This window comes from Talaromyces amestolkiae (genome assembly GCF_001896365.1).
Source record: "Talaromyces amestolkiae strain CIB chromosome Unknown scaffold28.1, whole genome shotgun sequence".
NCBI classification, from domain to species: domain Eukaryota; kingdom Fungi; phylum Ascomycota; class Eurotiomycetes; order Eurotiales; family Trichocomaceae; genus Talaromyces; species Talaromyces amestolkiae.
The window spans coordinates 63,711-80,582 of NW_024468064.1; the positions used below are offsets into that span (position 1 = coordinate 63,711).

The 16,872-nt window shown below is 49.2% G+C and overlaps 5 protein-coding genes across 5 annotated transcripts; 2 read left to right on the forward strand and 3 right to left on the reverse strand.

Moving 5' to 3' along the window:
- Window positions 1-269: 269 nt before the first annotated feature.
- On the reverse strand, window positions 270-1,630 carry BHQ10_009970 (uncharacterized protein; the record flags this gene model as incomplete). The annotated part of the gene is made up of 3 exons (XM_040882943.1): window positions 270-463; window positions 520-736; window positions 833-1,630. 3 exons carry the CDS (start codon window positions 1,628-1,630, stop codon window positions 270-272), a joined length of 1,209 nt encoding a protein of 402 aa, XP_040738472.1.
- Window positions 1,631-4,900: 3,270 nt separating this feature from the next.
- BHQ10_009971 (uncharacterized protein) lies at window positions 4,901-8,620 on the forward strand (the record flags this gene model as incomplete). The annotated part of the gene is made up of 2 exons (XM_040882944.1): window positions 4,901-5,149; window positions 5,207-8,620. 2 exons carry the CDS (start codon window positions 4,901-4,903, stop codon window positions 8,618-8,620), a joined length of 3,663 nt encoding a protein of 1,220 aa, XP_040738473.1.
- A 934-nt stretch (window positions 8,621-9,554) lies between these two features.
- Window positions 9,555-11,239, reverse strand: BHQ10_009972 (uncharacterized protein; the record flags this gene model as incomplete). Its single annotated transcript, XM_040882945.1, has 2 exons — window positions 9,555-10,634; window positions 10,685-11,239. 2 exons carry the CDS (start codon window positions 11,237-11,239, stop codon window positions 9,555-9,557), a joined length of 1,635 nt encoding a protein of 544 aa, XP_040738474.1.
- A 2,017-nt stretch (window positions 11,240-13,256) lies between these two features.
- On the reverse strand, window positions 13,257-14,455 carry BHQ10_009973 (uncharacterized protein; the record flags this gene model as incomplete). The annotated part of the gene is made up of 3 exons (XM_040882946.1): window positions 13,257-14,168; window positions 14,214-14,262; window positions 14,322-14,455. 3 exons carry the CDS (start codon window positions 14,453-14,455, stop codon window positions 13,257-13,259), a joined length of 1,095 nt encoding a protein of 364 aa, XP_040738475.1.
- A 1,070-nt stretch (window positions 14,456-15,525) lies between these two features.
- Window positions 15,526-16,718, forward strand: BHQ10_009974 (uncharacterized protein; the record flags this gene model as incomplete). Its single annotated transcript, XM_040882947.1, has 2 exons — window positions 15,526-16,204; window positions 16,252-16,718. The coding sequence occupies 2 exons, from the start codon at window positions 15,526-15,528 to the stop codon at window positions 16,716-16,718; spliced, it is 1,146 nt and encodes a 381-aa protein (XP_040738476.1).
- Between the last annotated feature and the right edge of the window lie 154 nt (window positions 16,719-16,872).

Consider the following 16,872-nt stretch of genomic DNA (forward strand, 5'->3'; position numbering starts at 1 on the left):
TAAGTGCAGACGCAGGACCATTCTGCACTGATCCTTGAGTGTGCAGGAACCGTGAGTCTAGAGCATTGAGCCCAGGTGGCGGTGGCAGCTGTGGCGGCGGAAGACCTAAAGAACCTTGGCCATGTCTGAAATGTGACGACTGGTATTGTTGACTCGAATTCGGTGAATGAGATCTATGCTGATGAGAGAGAGCCCCCGCGGTATCCGCTCCATGGCTGACTTGCGAAGAAAGCGCGTTTGGTGATAGAGGTCTGGGACTTTCTGTCATATTAGGAGCGGGAAATGATGTTGATGTAGATGAATGCGCGGTTGCAGGAAAAGTCATAGTTCCACTTGTAGATATGGGTGAAGTAGAAGAGCTTGATCCTCCATGGTTCGTCGGCGGTGGGAAAAGACCGCGAGCAGGCGGCGGTGGCGGCGGTTGAGTCGAAGCGATTGGAGGATATGTGCTTGGTGCTCGATTCTGAAAAACGCCCGGCGCGCGTGGTATGGGCTCGGAAGATACATTATTATGCTTACGTATACCTGGTATACCAAGGCGACGCTCCTCTTCTTCGTCCATTCGCTCGGGTTCAGTATACATAAGGCCATCCATAGTGTCTTCTGCACCAACAGTGCCGTCCCCGAAATCTTCTTCGCCTGCGTAACTTCCCATACTCGAACGTCGCCCGGCACATCCACCTTGGCCTTTGTTGTGACGAGCTAGAGCATCTCCCCGCGCAAACCTTCGACCGCACTTATCGCAAATATGTGGGCGTTCTCCTGTGTGTAGTTTCGTATGTCGTTTCAGATCGTGTAGACGTCGGAATCGTGAGTTACACGTTTGGCATACGTATGGTTTCTCTTGGCTATGTGTGAGAAGATGGGACTTGAGATTATGGTGGCGCGTGAACTCGGTCGAACAATAAGGACAGCGGTGTTTCTTCGCTGATGGCGAACGAGGACTACCTTTATGAAACCCCGAATGGGGTAGGCTGAGACCACGGCGCGGATCCAATGGGCTGTTTGCGGGCATCGGATATGAGAAGGCCTTGTTTGCATCTTCTGCCAAAACGGACTGAGGGCGTGGTCGGTCACCATCTTGAGAGGCGACGTCTTCAATCGGGCCAGGGCTAGCCACAGTCGACGTATTCATCAAAGTCTGGTTGGTTTGATCATCAGCACCAGTAGATGGCTCAGCATAATGACTCGAGCTCGTATACGAATCTACCTGCATGTCGTCTGAGGCCTGGGCTGCCTTGGGGCTTGAGTCGTTGGGTTCATTATTCAGAAGAACGGGTGCGGCACCCGTATCTTCCTTTCGAGTTTCGACGGCAGCATTCAGTGCTTCCCGAGCTACACGTGGGCTGTCTTGATGTTGTGTATCCTGTTCCTTCCCAGCCACCGTTGGTTGATCTGCGGCTGAGCTGGCCATGCCAACGGTAGTCGCTGCGGGAGCTGAGGGTTCGAAGTCAGGAGACGGTGATGTATGTAAGCCGGCACTAGCAATAGAACTGAGATGCGACTCTGGCTTCGGAGATTTGAGGTATGAGATCTGATCGGGGGGACCGCTGAGAATAGAAGTCGTAGCCGCTGGGAGCGGATTCGATATCGCGACAGGATCACCACTGGTCTGTAGTTGTCCCGCCATGAAGGCACCGTGTATTTTGCCTGGCGGAAAAAGAATATGAGGATCAGAATGCGCTTCTGTTACCACGCTAGTAGTCATGTCAGTCTTGCATTCACGATCGCAGTTAGGTCTCGAAAGAGTAGCAACAAGTCTCGTGCTTTGCGCGTAGAAGGAAAGTCGCGATGACGACAGCAGACAAAACTATGAAGAGAGCAATGAGGTGATTTAAAACAAGGATAAAGGTATAGCAGATTGCAGCTAGGTAGATCCAGAGCGCAATCGACTCTTGGGAGTGTGAACAGACGGAGAGACCGCAAAGGCAACGACAGGTTACGTACATGTACCGTCGCGTGGGGCGGGCGTTGCTGTGTTCCTGAAGCGAATGTGGCGCAAGCTGATGGACGGGTTAGTTCAGCTTCGCCAGCCTGGGTAACCGAAAAGTGGAGGTCGCAGAGGCGCAGACCAAAACAGGAATGTGAGATAGACAAAGAAAGAATAAGAATCAGCCTTGCGGGAGTTGTTGTTGGTCCGCAATGGGCATTCGTCGTTGGTCTCCGCTTGCTCTGGACGTAGTTAGGCCGGGGCCATGGAAACTTGTCCGGCTGTGCTGGGAAGAAGAATAGCTTTTCTGGCGGACAGCGGCTGCAAAGTCGCTGCCAAGATGAAGCGGGAAAAGACAGGGCCAGCGTGTGCTCTTCTTAAGGAAAGACCGGTTGTCGCACAGCGGAACCTTGGACAGAAAGGCGACTAGACTATTCGTCGCAGCGCGGGAGGCAACAGGCAAGAAGCAAGAAGGTTGGGTTTTTTGAATTCGGTGCGCGCGAGCGGAGTGGCAACAGCCAATGACGAACTGCGGAGGAAATCAGGAATGGGTGGGAATAGGATGAAGCAACAGTCGGTTACTAAAAGAGGGAAGGAGAGGCGAGATGGAGACGAGATGGGCGAAGAACAATTTGATAGTTGCTGTGAGCGAGATGACTCGATAATCAGGATGATGCTGATGACCAAACCGAACCAAGTTCGTCCGTACGTAAATACAGTACGTACGTAGTTACTATACAGTGTACGTGCTGTCACAGCCGCCAGCCAATACGGGGCAGCGGCTCGGCTTGGCAGGTGCCAGGCGGCTTGCGAAACCAAAACGTGGTGGCTGGTAATTCCTATACAGTACGTACGAGTAACTACATAGTACGGAGTGAACTTTTCAACTTTACAGAATAGGCGTATCAATGCCGCTGATCTGAGTAGACACCAGTTCGCAGACAATAGGGACTGCGTATTCAGACCGATCACTCATCAGGGAGCCTAACGAGTCTGCAAGTTGTGGCTGCAGCGCAATTCAAAAGCCAAATCGACGTATCCAACGATGGCTTGACATGGGGTTTATGAGGAGGGCCCATCCCTATATGATGATCGCATGGTGGTATACCGTTCACATCCGTCCTCGTCTTAATATGATCTACATACAATAGCAGTACACTGTAGATTTTGCTTCAAATCAGGGTAAATTCGCCGCCACGACCATGCAGGTAGCAGATCTGCCGTATCAGTATGCGTATCGTACGTGCCGCACAATCTTAGACTTTGGAAAATCCAAGCCACATACACAGAACCCTCGTGCAGCATCCCCGTACACGAGTTAAAGTGCCAAAGATCATCACCATCAAACTTTCCGACTGGGTTCCTTCCAGAGGACCCGCCAACGCGATGGCAAAATAGCCGCTTCCCGACAGCCATTGGACGGAGATCTTGATCCCACCAGATCGTACAAGAAGCCAATAGGAGCCGTGACTGATAGGGCGGATGGGCTCAAAGTAGCATGAATAAGCGATTGCAATCAAGTAACATAAGTGCCTACCTAGTACGTGATGGCTGTCCTTGTTTGATGAGATACGGTAGGGCGAATCCCGGCTCCCTCGTTATTGGCCAATGACGGGCCATGTTCCAGTTACCATACGTCAGTTTACTGTTACTGACACTGACACTGACACTTCCCCAGGATCCACATGCATTACCGTACTCAAACACAACTACTGCGGTTGACCCCGGTGATTTCCATAGTACGTTTTTATCCTGACGTAAATACAAGCAATGTAATACTTTGTATGGTAATGTACTGGGTGATTTAATGAGTAAAGTCTCTATACTATAAAGAATATCAATGGCCAGTTATTGGCTTCAAAAAGTACGGCACTATATCATGATCCCTGTATGACAGTAAAATAGAAAACGTACTATGGAAATCACCGGGGTCAACCATAGTACGTAGTACATACATAGTAGTATAAATTCCAAGAAAATTACAGCCGCATGCCTGAGAAAGTACAGACTATGATTGTACACAATGGTTCTCTATGAGGAGGTTCATAATACTCGTCCTGCGTTGAAGCTGGCAGTTTCCTGTAGGATATCAATACCATACTACGTATTGTCTTTCTCTCTGTTCAAGGACTACATAGTAATCTCCCAAAAGTAAGCTTGTTCCCACACGTGATGGGGCACATGAAGATAGGGCCTTAGGCACACTTGGCCTGATGGTCATGCGCCACCAACGCCGCGCAAGGTTACCAGAGTTTAGGAAGTAGACATTCATCTGATGAAGCGAAGGGCGCATCTGATCTCGACATTGGACGAGGCTTGCACTCGTTAAAAAGGTGTTCATGGCAATAAGAAGACAATAAAGGTCTCCTGGCTAGGTAGACAGGAGTGTGTACTATGTAAGAATCAGGAACTCACTGAATCGATCACGTTGTGGAGCTTGGAGGCTGGTGGAGTCCGAGTTCGCGGCACCACGTAGCGCCTAACCCAAAGGGGAAAGACTGAAATATATCCATCTGCCAGACTTCCTCCGCCCAAGGTCTGATCTTGAGACTTCATCTGATGAAAGACATCCGAGAGGCTCGCTCCTAGGAAGCGACGCCAGAGTCTATGCGTCACAGCGACAGAGTTCGTTCTTTACCTAATAAAAGCTTCCGGTCCTTGCGCACCGCATACTATCTCATTGTCCCCCTTATCACTCTGTCTTATCTAGAGGCAGCAGAACATAAAAACCATCGGGCACCAGAACCTACGTGAGGTTCGCAAGGACGATCTGAACAGCATTCGCCATTTCAAATTGCTGGTTCATTTTTCAAAACATCATACAAGAAGCTCAAACAACATCCTGCGAAAAGCCATCAGTTAGCTCTCGCAACTAGACGCCGCGGGGATTCGTCACGACTCGAGGAAACGTCAGCTACGTCGATATCGAGCGTCGCCTCGTTGCTTTGAGATACCCAGTCGAAACGCGATATGTACGGTTCCCAGCCTCCTCCGCATTACGCGGGGGGCTATCCGAACCCACCGCAGCCCGAATGGCGATCGAGTCAGCCTCCGCCTGCCGCTTCATACAACCCAAGCACATACGGTCCTATTCATCCCACCGCGCCTACAGCCTCACCGGCGCCGCCCGTGAGCCCTGGCCCAAATGTAGATACCACTAGCTGGGGCGTGCGGTACAATCAACACATGGCGCAGGGGCCTCCCCCTCCTCCCTTACCGGTATGATGTCCTTGAAACACTAATATAGACATGAGATTAATATGGTGATATCAACAGCCTCGAAATGACCTATACTCCGCGCCATCCCCTCCGCCTCCGCCTCCTCCTCCCCGTCCAGCTTCAACGTCAGGTCCAGCGCCTCCGCCGCCGACTTGGGACTACAACAATAATACGTATCTACAGTCTACCCAATCCCCACCAGTGCCCCCTCCAAGACCGCCTATACCGCCTGCTTATCAAAATGAAATGCAGCAAACTCCACAACCATGGCAGACCAATCAGCTGGGATACGGATCTCAGTACTCTCATCATGCGCCATCGCATCACTATGATCCGGGCGCGCAAACAGCACCTCCACCGCAGAGCTTCGCTTATGCACCCGTTGCTCCTGAACAGGCAGGCTCAAACTACTATCAACCAGGAGTTCCTCCTCTAGGAAGTCCGCCGCCGGCCATGCCGACATCAGCGCCGTCGCAGCCGCCTCCAAATACTCTCCCCCCAACTGCCGACACGCAATGGGCAGCAGCACAGCCTAGTCATCCTCTGCCTGGAGCATCAATACTCGGGCATGGTGGTGTGTCAGATTGGGAACATTTGACTCCTACCCCTGGTGATGTAGATGATTTACATCCAAGAAACCCTGCTCCCGGACAGCCTATGATGCAACAAAGTAATACAACATACACTCCGCAGGACTCTATACATACTTCATCTCAATATCAACCTCCCGTTTCTCATGTGATGAGCCCAAGCTCTCCAGTTCAGACACAGTGGTCACCACCGGTTGATAATAAGCCTCCGAAGACACAGGCTACGTCTCAGTCATCCCATCCCCCGAGGACTGATAGCACTCAGTCTCAAGAAAGTGCTATATCTCCGCAGGAAAGGTCGGATACTATTGATGGCGTCATTCAGGCTTGGACCCAGAATCCCGTCTCTCCTATCATTAAAGCCCAGGATGAACCATATGCTCCAAGCCCGGCTCCTATGTCGACAAAGCCCACTTCTCCCACAGCTGCGCAGCCTACTTCTCCACAAACAGTATCTGCCAAGCTACAGCCTCTTCAAGCACCTGCAGTTTCGGGATCCCGGAGCTCTTCCCCTCTAGCAAAAAATACCAATAGTACTACTGGGGCACAGAGCGAGCAGGCCACTGCCCTGGCAGTAACGCCTGCCGCTACTGAAATGGCAGCCTCCTCAGTCAAGATTGTTGATCCGTATGAGGATCTCGACCCATGGTCAAAGTCGTCTTTGTTTCGTTACGTGACCATGTTGCGCAAAGAGGCAGTTGTCGAGTCGGAAGAGGAGAAGTACAATATCTTCACTGGGTTTGTCGCAAAGGAGGCTAGACTGCGAGAGGTATTGTACAGCATAGAAATTCCTGAGAAGGAGACCAAAGCCACCGAGCCTAGTGAAGAACTCAAGAAGGCGGCCACTATTCCTATGTCTGTTGATTCTGGGCTTATTCCGGTACAGTCTGAAGCGAGTGTTCAGAATCCGAATCAAAGTCGACACGGGTCGGTGGATTCTGACGACATCCTTTACAGTCCTGGTGGACGACCTATGCTTGTTAAAGGCCCGACACATAATCTCGCGAAAGAGCAGGGCACCCTTCACCGGTCAGCATCGAATCCTCAAGGCAAAGGCGATTATCATGGTGGTAGTTTGGCAGTTCAGCATCAGAACGACCTTGCCTTTAGATCAACATCGGTACCACCATCTATGAATAGCTCAATCATACCACAACAAACCAATTCTCTGATCTCAGAACCTCCTCGGCCTGCTTACACGCCTTTTCGATACACCGAAGGTCCTCAGCGCGGTGGCGAAGAACTCAGTCTTGCTCAGCCAGGCTATAAAGCGTACTCGGCTTTGCGTCAAGCATCTGCTGAAAGTGGACGTGCTATGGCGGTTCCAACGATACGCGCTCCAGCAAATTCAAGCTTGAGTGTCCAGAAACCCTCGACAAGCATGCAAATGGACGAAACATTTCTCGGAATTATTCGAGAAAAGAGTGTTTCTTACAAAGGGAAGAATGCTCCACCTGTATTAGGAAGTGGTTTTGAAGAACTTGCTGCTTTGATCCCAGATCCCTTTCCAGTCGTGGAAGAGACTGTTGAGATCAGTAATATCAGGAAGAAGATGGAGGTGTACTCTGATGACTTTAGGTATATCTACGTGACTACAGAAAACTGGGAGCTGTCTGCCAGAGACCGTCGCGAAGCTTTAGAAAAGGAACGTCTCCAACGTCAAGAAGCATCCGAGGCGCACATAGATGCCCTTTTCAACGAAAAGGAGATTGGTTACGCTGATATCAATCCTCTTGAGGAAGAGTTCCGACAGAATGAAGCTCGAACCCAGCTTGAAGAAGAGCGTAAGGAGCTTGACAACTACATTCGAAGAGTCTTCAACGCGGTGGATACGCGGCTCAAGGAGGAGATTGTGGAACTCAAAGCATTGTATCAAAGAGCGCTGGATGAACTCAGCTATGACAAGATTCACTCAAACCCCAACTCTAAATACCAGATATCGCTCACAATGAAGACGATTAACACGTTATCTGGCAAGTTGGAAGCCCGATACCAAACACGACTCAACCTTGGTCTAGATCGGGAACGACATCGGAAAAAGGCAGAACGACGACCTTTGGTATTCCTAGGAGATTCTCGAGCACTGAAGAAGCTGGATGCCGATTTCGAAAAGATGGAGAAGCAGAATATTGTGGAAGCTGCGAAAGACCGAGACGCGCGAGCGAACAAGTTGACCGATATATTTGACGAAGCGATTCTTCATGCTTTGGGTAATCATCAGAGTGTCCTTGATGAAATGGCAACGAAGACGCGTAAACTTGATGTGAGCATGATTGAGCGGAGCAATTTGTCGGGCGCGGATAAGGTGTTACTGCTACGGTCGGTTTCTGCACTGACAAGGTTGCTTTCAGAAGACGCGGAGTCTATGTTGACGAGCTTCCGGGAGGCCGATAGTCGTTTAAACGAGGCAGATTATGATGTCTCTGTTGCTGAAGCTCAGTATGCAAAGGCGGATCCTGAAGTATTCCGTCGTCTAGAAGAAGAAAAGAAGAAAGAGGACGAGAAGATACAAGAAGACCACAGTTCGAAGCTGGAGAGCATCAGGAAAGCACCCACGGAGATAACGACAAAGATTGACGCAATCTTGATCGCAATACACAAGGAACCCGGTGCAGGTTCTGGTCCATGGCGTCGACCCCCGTCGCTCGTCGACCAGCTTTCTGTATCACCACAGCCGCAAACGCGCTCTCGTTCTCCGTCGGCAGCGTTACCGGAGCGCCACGATACTCCTATTCAAGAAGAAGAGCCTCATCCGGGTGAAGCGTTAATGCCAGGACCGCCACCTCGGCGATCATCTGCTGAAACAGAGCAACAAGATCGACTTCGAAAGGCTCTGGAGGATGCGAAGAAACGCAATGCAGCGAAGAACTACACTACTTGATTTGCTAGAGCTGGTCGTGTATATATTTTGTAGGTAGTAGACATGTTTCGATGTTTATGATCTCAATGATTAACGGCATACGATACCTTTTACTGGATCAGAGTCATACGATCAGGGCATAGATTAAATGTTGGTTTGGGCTGGCATAGCGAGTCAGGCAATTTCCATTTCTGGCGAACCTGAACCCCCCCCCCCTAATCAGTAATTTACAGGTCATGTAACGAAAATACACGTTTGATTACCGGGTATTCTTACCGTCCTCACCCTTTTCCGCGGGCGATCTGGGCGTACCAGTACGTAATTCGAGCCAATATGTTCTCACGTAACGAAACGGAGTGCTCAAAGTTTGGTACCCTAACTCCTACAGTCCTTTAGCTTCCCTCTTTTTTAGGACCAAACCCCTGAAAGTCCGAAATTGATTATCAATATCCACCGTAAGCGAAAAATGCTAGCGCCTAACAGACGCAAAAAGCAGGGGTTTCTTTGTTTGCGTGTTGATCCATGCTTCTCCATCCTTGTTCGATTTGCGCGTGCTTTGGACCCTGGAAGAGGTTGTCGTGGGCTCGGATATCAGAGGCCGAGAAATGTGGATTGCTTTGTGATTTGTGATTTGTGATCCATGAATATGGGCTGGAGTGGACATGGTACTGGGTCCGTGTACTTCGCTTTCATTTCGTTATTTCGTTGTTGGGAACTTCCGAGGATGTCTACCTATACAGTCTATCGATCACGCACGAAACATGCCCACCAGTGCATCATTGATGACGTTCAAGACTGATATATAATAATTGTGTTTGTGCTACTACTGAGGACTGTTGTATATCTGATGTCTATAGAGAGAAGATCCAGCTAACTCAAGACTTATACAGAACCGAACCGAACAAAACGCTATGAAAACATGACTGAACATAAACACATGAGAATGAAAACGAAACTATCGCGTCCGTTTGTGACTTCCACCAGCTTCCCCTGTCGCCGGCCTCTTCCCCCGAGGTTGGGTACGACTCGATTGCGCATCATGTATCAATGACTTCAACTTGAGCAGAAACGACGACGGAGCAGGTATTATCTCGATTTTTGCCAGGATATCGCACAGACTCGAGACATAAGACTCTAGCACGGATGCAGGCACTTCCTCCAGAACGTCTAGTATAAACAATCCACCACCAACACCACCTTCCTCGTCTCCCATACCCTGGTCCTCGTCGGTCGCCTGTCCTATTAATTGCTCGTACAGATTCCGATCATCATCATCCTCACCGGGAGGCGCCACCCTTCCCCAAGTATTATTCTCGAACGCATCAATGTTTCGCGCACTCACTTCCTGCAACAATGTGATGAGCGCCTCTACCGCCCCTTTGGTTCCATACGGTATCCGTACCGCAAGATTTTTCCGGATCTGAGCCACGTGCCGTCGCAATTCCCTCGCTACTTCGCTCACGTTGTCCAGCGATGGGAGCACTCTTTCGTTACTACTACTGCTAGTAGGAGGCAGTCGTCCCGTTCGTCGATATTCGTCAAATTGCGTCAAAAGATTTCGGGACTTTTGATGGACCTTGTCGAAATAAATGGCTGCGCAAGCGCCGGCCGGCATCGCCTTGCGAATACTATTGTAGACGTTGTCGTCGTGGACCGCAAGTCGGAAGATTGTTGCTTCAAAGTCGCCCTGCACAACGCATTGTTCTGGTGTACGCGGGGTTAATGTCGCGCTTGACTCTACCAAGTCCCTTCGAAAGTCTTCGGGGATTGTCACTTTGTTGAATGCGGACATGATGTCGCGGACCTGCTCTTGTCGGGATAAGCCACCAGCGATCGTTTCTCCGCTACTGGCCATAGCGGTTGATCCATTCTCGGGTAGAAAGGGCCATTCTAGATCATTCGCAAGGGTTTCTAGGCGGCCTTGTAGAAGAGTATGTAGAGGGGGTAGGGTGGGAGAGAATCCATTCGTAGATAGCGGTAATCCCGGAGGGGGAGTGTGAGGCGAGATACTGTCGTATMCCTGGTCTACAAGCCACTAGGATATTGTCAGTGACTCTGTCAGCTCGCACAAGACATTAGACTTACAAATATGTGCCGGCATGCGATGTCCGGCCGGTTCCCGTACTCTGAACATGTACAATCTGCTCCTTCATTCCGGATTTGGATGCGCGGACGCTCGATGAGCTGAAATTCGTAAACAGAGGAACTCTCCCGACAGTATACTACATCAAAGCGACTTGTTAAACCAGCCAATGCCCGACCTCTCGATTCTAAATCCAGACTTTCAATGTCGTATACGATTCTTGACTTTTCAGCCAGAATCATGGAGGTCATGTTGTCTGGACTGGTTCCTTCTTCCCCTCCGTTATCATTGGAATTTTCCTCATCTTGGCTCTCGGCCTCTATTTCAATGTCGGACTCAGCTCTTTCGTACTGGTAGAATTTGCGGTTGTCGTTGTTGCCTCTTCTGTGCCGTCCCGGCCGTGCCTCCCCTTCCTGTCTCTGACTCGCACGAAGAGAATACCTCCGTCTTGATGCAGAGGTATTACGAGCCGCCGCGGAAACAGGAGCGGGAGGAGAAGATTGCTGAGGATGTCGGTGTCGTCGTGATCGGTGAGTCTGAGAGCGGGTTGTGGGCATATTCTCACCGAGAGACAGCTTTCCAGGCTGTCTCGTAGGGGATGGAGACATACAAAACACAGGACTAGACAAAGGATAGAAAAACCACCTTTCCAGCAGGACGACCCAACTAGGGAGAAGTCGGATTATTCAAGGTTGACTTTTTTTTCTTTATCGTTCTTTCTTTATGTGAGGTATAAAGTTCCTGCCCGGACCACGGATAAGGTAAAAGTTGTGGGTTCACTCAGATTTCCAAGGTTGTCTCCATTGTTATACCTTTTGTAATCCGTTCCTTTTTTTCCACTTCTACACCGACATACGAAGTGACGATAATGATAATTATGACAAGGTGGACTGGATTAAATGAGCCGCGGGAATTTCGTTCTTGCACGCCGCATTATGATGGACAGCAATTTCAAATTTTCGACCTCCTATTCTCCTATCAATTTATTCAGCTGGCGGTATGTATCGTGGAGTAGATAGGCAGGAAGACAAGGCACCACATATCAAGGTTCTGGAATTGCTTCGCCGCCGCAACGCTCCGAAATGGAGCCAAGCAGTCTCCTTTCTTTGACCAGCGCGACAATAAACGGCGGGAAGCTGACAAGCGGCACAGGCTCTTTCTGGTCTGTCCATTTTTCTGACCGCGCTTTTTTTTTCCACTGGCGTACTGGCACGGAATGGGTTGCGTCAGTTTTGAGCCCGAGGCCATGGCTTATGGCGTGGCATGGGGAACCGTGACAATGGAGTAAACGACAGTGAGTGTTCATTGACGGCTTGATCGCTGCTGGACTTGAATTTTATTTTCTTCATTTCCGATGTTTATGTGTGTTGTTTTCGTTTTCGAGGCCAGATATCCAATTGTTCCTGGCGCGGCTTTCCATAGACCAGTTTGACGGCGCTTAAATGATTGGGATGATCGAAATGGAGACTATTTCCAAGGTGCTCAGGTCGGMAGTCAGCCCAGAAGGCTGACTGCGCGAATTTAACGATTAGTAAGTCAGCGTGAATTAATAGCTGAACTTATCAAGAGTATGAAGATCACTTTTTATTTGACAATTGGCGAGGAGGGTACAAGATCTTATATGAACGACAGCTGTTATACCTCTCTCTTGAATATGCATCGATTACTATATTTCTACCCAAAAATTGCGATGCAGCTAACCATGATGGAAATGTTAAACGAATACATGAATCACATAACCTTAAATAAAAACTGCCTCACATGAAGGGAAAACATATGAGTATCCGTACCGGAATTTGAGTATATGCATGGATACCATCAAAGGAAAGACACTAAAGCACGCTAGGGCAAGGTTGCAGAGCTATAAGCATGAGGATGGGATGGGAAACAGATGCATAATCTCCACTTTGGTTTATTCCATTCTAATTTGCACCTGGCTCAATGCGTTTAATTTCCTCCCTGGTGACGCATTGTTCAGCCTATGCGGCGCAGCAACGATCGAGACAGATTACTTGACGCCAAGGCATACAACACTGCGATCAATAAGAAGCCTGATCGAGCAGCGTTCAAAAGAGGAGTCATATTCTGGCTCCGCACTCCATACCAGATAGAAATGACTTCATCTAATTATGATGGGACTGTATAGAATCGTGGTTATTTACGGCATTTGATTGGCTCAGAGGGTGAAAGTGGCCGCGGCCTCGTGCAGGCCTGCGGCGATTAGGGCTCACTCCGGGAATGCCTTGCAAATCAGGCGTGAAGAATCAATCTTACACACGAGGCACAGTCAGCCTGATTTATGTAATATCCTCGCCCGAGAAACAGATTCCCCAATGAAAGAATAATATAAGCCCAATCAATAAACGCCCAGGCTCCTTGTACAGCTGATCAGCGCTTAGATCTACAGTATTCTCCGCGTCAGGATCATCTGCGGGGCATCAAAACTAAACATTTTCAAGCTACATTGCATACCTAGGTATCTGTTAATGTACATTTAGGATATGCAGGAATCCGGCCGGTCACGGATCCCGGCCAACGGCAGTATCACTAGCTGCGCTCGATGTACTAGCCTGATCACGACAGGTCAAGCACGACCCTTCCTTGCAACTTCCCCTGCTCCATCCGCTCGAAAATATCAGTCAAATTCTCCGGCTTATCGATCTCATAATGCGCCTTGATAATCCCTCGCTCGGCAAATTCCAGTGTTCGAATGGCTTCACCGCGATTGCCCACCGCCGATCCCGTGATGGTGAGTTGCTTAGTAGTGATGATGCCTGGATTCGCACCGCCAATATTCACATATTCCCCTTCAGGGATACCCACACAGACCAAAGTTCCGCCGAATCGAAGGAGGTCGATGGCTTGTGCGTAAGCTGCATTGGCTGCCGTACAAACTACTGCAGCATGTGCACCCAATCCACCTGTTAGGGACCGGACATGTTTGGTAACACCTTCCTTATCGAGTTTGGTAAAATCAATAAAATGTTCAGCGCCTGAGTCCCGGGCAAGCGCCTCTTTACTTCCGTGATCGATTGCTATCACCCGAAGGCCCATTCCTCTACTTGCCAATTGACACGCGAGATGGCCCAGCCCTCCTACTCCAGAAATCACCACCCATTGCCCGGGAAGAGCTTTACTGCGGTTCAGCGCCGTGTAAACCGTGACGCCAGCACAGAGCATAGGTGCAGCATCTGCCGATGATAATCCGTCGGGAATCCTTGTCGCATAATTTGCAGGCGAGAGTGCATATTGCTGAAAAGTGCCTGGCGTATAATATCCACTGACCTTTTGATTCAAGCAAGTTCCGTCCAGACCCACGAGACAAGCAGGGCAATTCTGGCACGCACTCCACACCCACTTTATGCCTACACGGTCACCAATCTTGAAGCCAGAGGATTCTGTGCCGGGTCCTAGCTTGACGATTTTGCCGACGCCTTCGTGGCCGCCGATTTGGCCTGGTTGGGTAGGGTAGGGGAGAGATTTCCACTAGCCACGTCAGCTTTGTTGAATTTGGCGAGGAATATAACTTACGGTGTTGGTCATGACAGCCATATCCGAATGGCAGACGCCGGTGTGAGATCTAGAGGAGTGTCAGATATTATAGTACAGGTTTACGAGTGCAGCAAACATAGTACTGACAAATTGACTAAGATCTCACCGGGACCGGGCTCCGGTACATCGACCTCCACCACTTGGGTGGAGATCTTGCCTGGCTGATCATAAATAGCAGCTTTTTGTTTCTGAGGAATAGAAACAGTTACGTTCTCAGCCATGTTGTGTGTACAGATTTAGTGATATATTCGTTTATATTGCTTGCAATATGGCAAATGAATGAATGAATATCTCAGTTAAGGGAACGATCCGGGAACCCTTGTTCCTTATTTAAAGAACGGGTATCACAATCACAAGGTCGTAATGTATTACCCCATCTCCTCCCCAGATCACCGAGGCGCACGACCCCAGATTTTGTCAAGTACCGAGACTGCCGATACATACGCGATGATTGACCATGAATATACTACCTTCGGATCCAGTTTTATGGCTAACAAATTCTCATTCTGTGAGATAGCTTGATTTCAGCACTCTGCATGGGTTCTACATGCCAGTAAGTACAGCAACCATTGATCCATCTCCAAGTCATGCAACACAGCAACACGAATGATAACACAAAAATCATCTCATACTATTACGATCTGCCCCACAAAATCCATCCACGAGCATTCCATCACTCGACAATCTGATACATCAGTCCCATAAATCTCTATATCAGACGGAAATCTAGTGCAATATAGTACTAGTAGTATACATGATATTGCGGGGAGGGAAGCGGGGAGGAGACGAATGTACCAAACATACATACCCCGCACGCCAAAAACCTGAATTTTGCTGTATGGTACGGTATTGAAACGGAACACATTCCGTCTGCCAGCCCTAACCCTAAGTCAGTTTGACGAATGTAGGGTATCGCTCTTCGGGATAATGTATGCCGAGCAATCTCTACAACGGTTTATCAGGAATTGGTCGTCGTTGCGATGTAGGTCCACAATTTGTGTAAAGTAGTCAGCTACATGAGGTTCTAGAATAATTGCAGAGAAAATCTGGCATAAAAAGTAAGATACTAGACTATCTTGACCTTGTCGATGCCAGTACGACCAGGCAAGAGCTTCAAGTCCCCTTAACCCCTCTCTGCCAACACACCATCCACCCATTGGCTGGTTGTCAATCCTCTACCCAGAACAAGACCCTTCAAGTCTCTGTTGATGGCATATTTGAAACACGAAAAGAAAGTACAAGATTTTGCCATCGGAATTTTTCCGTCTGGCAGTTCGATCGACGGATTAAAATGACCATCCCAATCGTCGACTCACACATCCATCTCTGGACAGAAACGCAACTGGAAACACTCGCCTGGTACAACCCAACCAACCCGCTAGGCTCTCAACACTCTGTTAAAGACTATATAGTATCTGCTACAGAGGAGGCATCCTCGAAATATCAATTGCGAGGATTTGTCTACCTCGAAGTAGATCGCATATCCTCCGTTGAAGAAGAGAACGATACGAAAGGATGGAGCCATGTCCTCGATGAAGTCTCCTTCCTGGCTCGGATAGCGCGCGGAACACCCGCGGATGGTGAAGGGCATGCCGAAGCTCATAAGTCGCTGATGCTTGGGTTTGTGCCCTGGGCGCCTGTTCCAGGTGGTTCAGCCGTGTTGGAGAGATATCTTTCTCTCGTCAAGGGTCGCATAGCTGCTTCAGCAGCCAGAGACTATCACGATGAGAATGACGAGGTATGGAAGAAACTAAGAGGTTTCCGATACCTCGTCCAGGATAAGCCGGTGGGGACAATGCTTCAAAGGGACTTTGTCGAGGGATTGAAATGGCTCGGCAGACAGCGGCTGGCATTTGACCTAGGTGTTGATGCTAGACAGGGCGGATTAGGACAATTGCGAGAAGCCGTTGATTTAATAAAGAGGGCGAATGATGGTGTGAGCCAGGAAGACAGGGTTGTTATTATTATTAGTAAGTCTACCGCGCCATATGGGCTTGGGAATGACACTGACCGTAAGATCATCTATGTAAACCAAACCTGCACATATCGCCGGGTGAAGCCAATAGCCATCCTGACTTCCTCGAGTGGAGAGATTTGATCAATGCCATGGCAACACAGTCCACGACAACATACATGAAACTTTCCGGTCTGTTCTCAGAATACCCTCAGCTATCTCACGATCTTATACAGGCAGACGAGGAGAATTCAGTAAAGTATCTTGTCGATCATGCTCGCCCCTGGACAGACACCGTTTTCGATGCTTTTGGTCCGCACAGGATCATGTTTGGATCAGATTGGCCTGTCTGTACGGTTGGCACGGGGGCGACGGCCTCGACAACTGGAGGAGGGCGAGCAGGAGCTTGGATTAGGTGGAGGAAGGTTGTTGAGAGGATTCTTGAGAAACGTGGTTTGAGTGAGGATGCGAAAAAGGATGTTTGGGGAGGAGCTGCTTCCAGGGCTTATAGTTTGGATATCATCCTATGAGAGGTTGGCAAGGAATGGATAGTAATTCTGTTGTAGTATTATCTAATGCTTATGATGTAGATGAGGCTTTCCTCGGTAACACTGTCTACTTAATATACTCATATGAAAGTATGTCTTCGCTAAAACGCCAATCCAATACAACAGGATCGCTGCA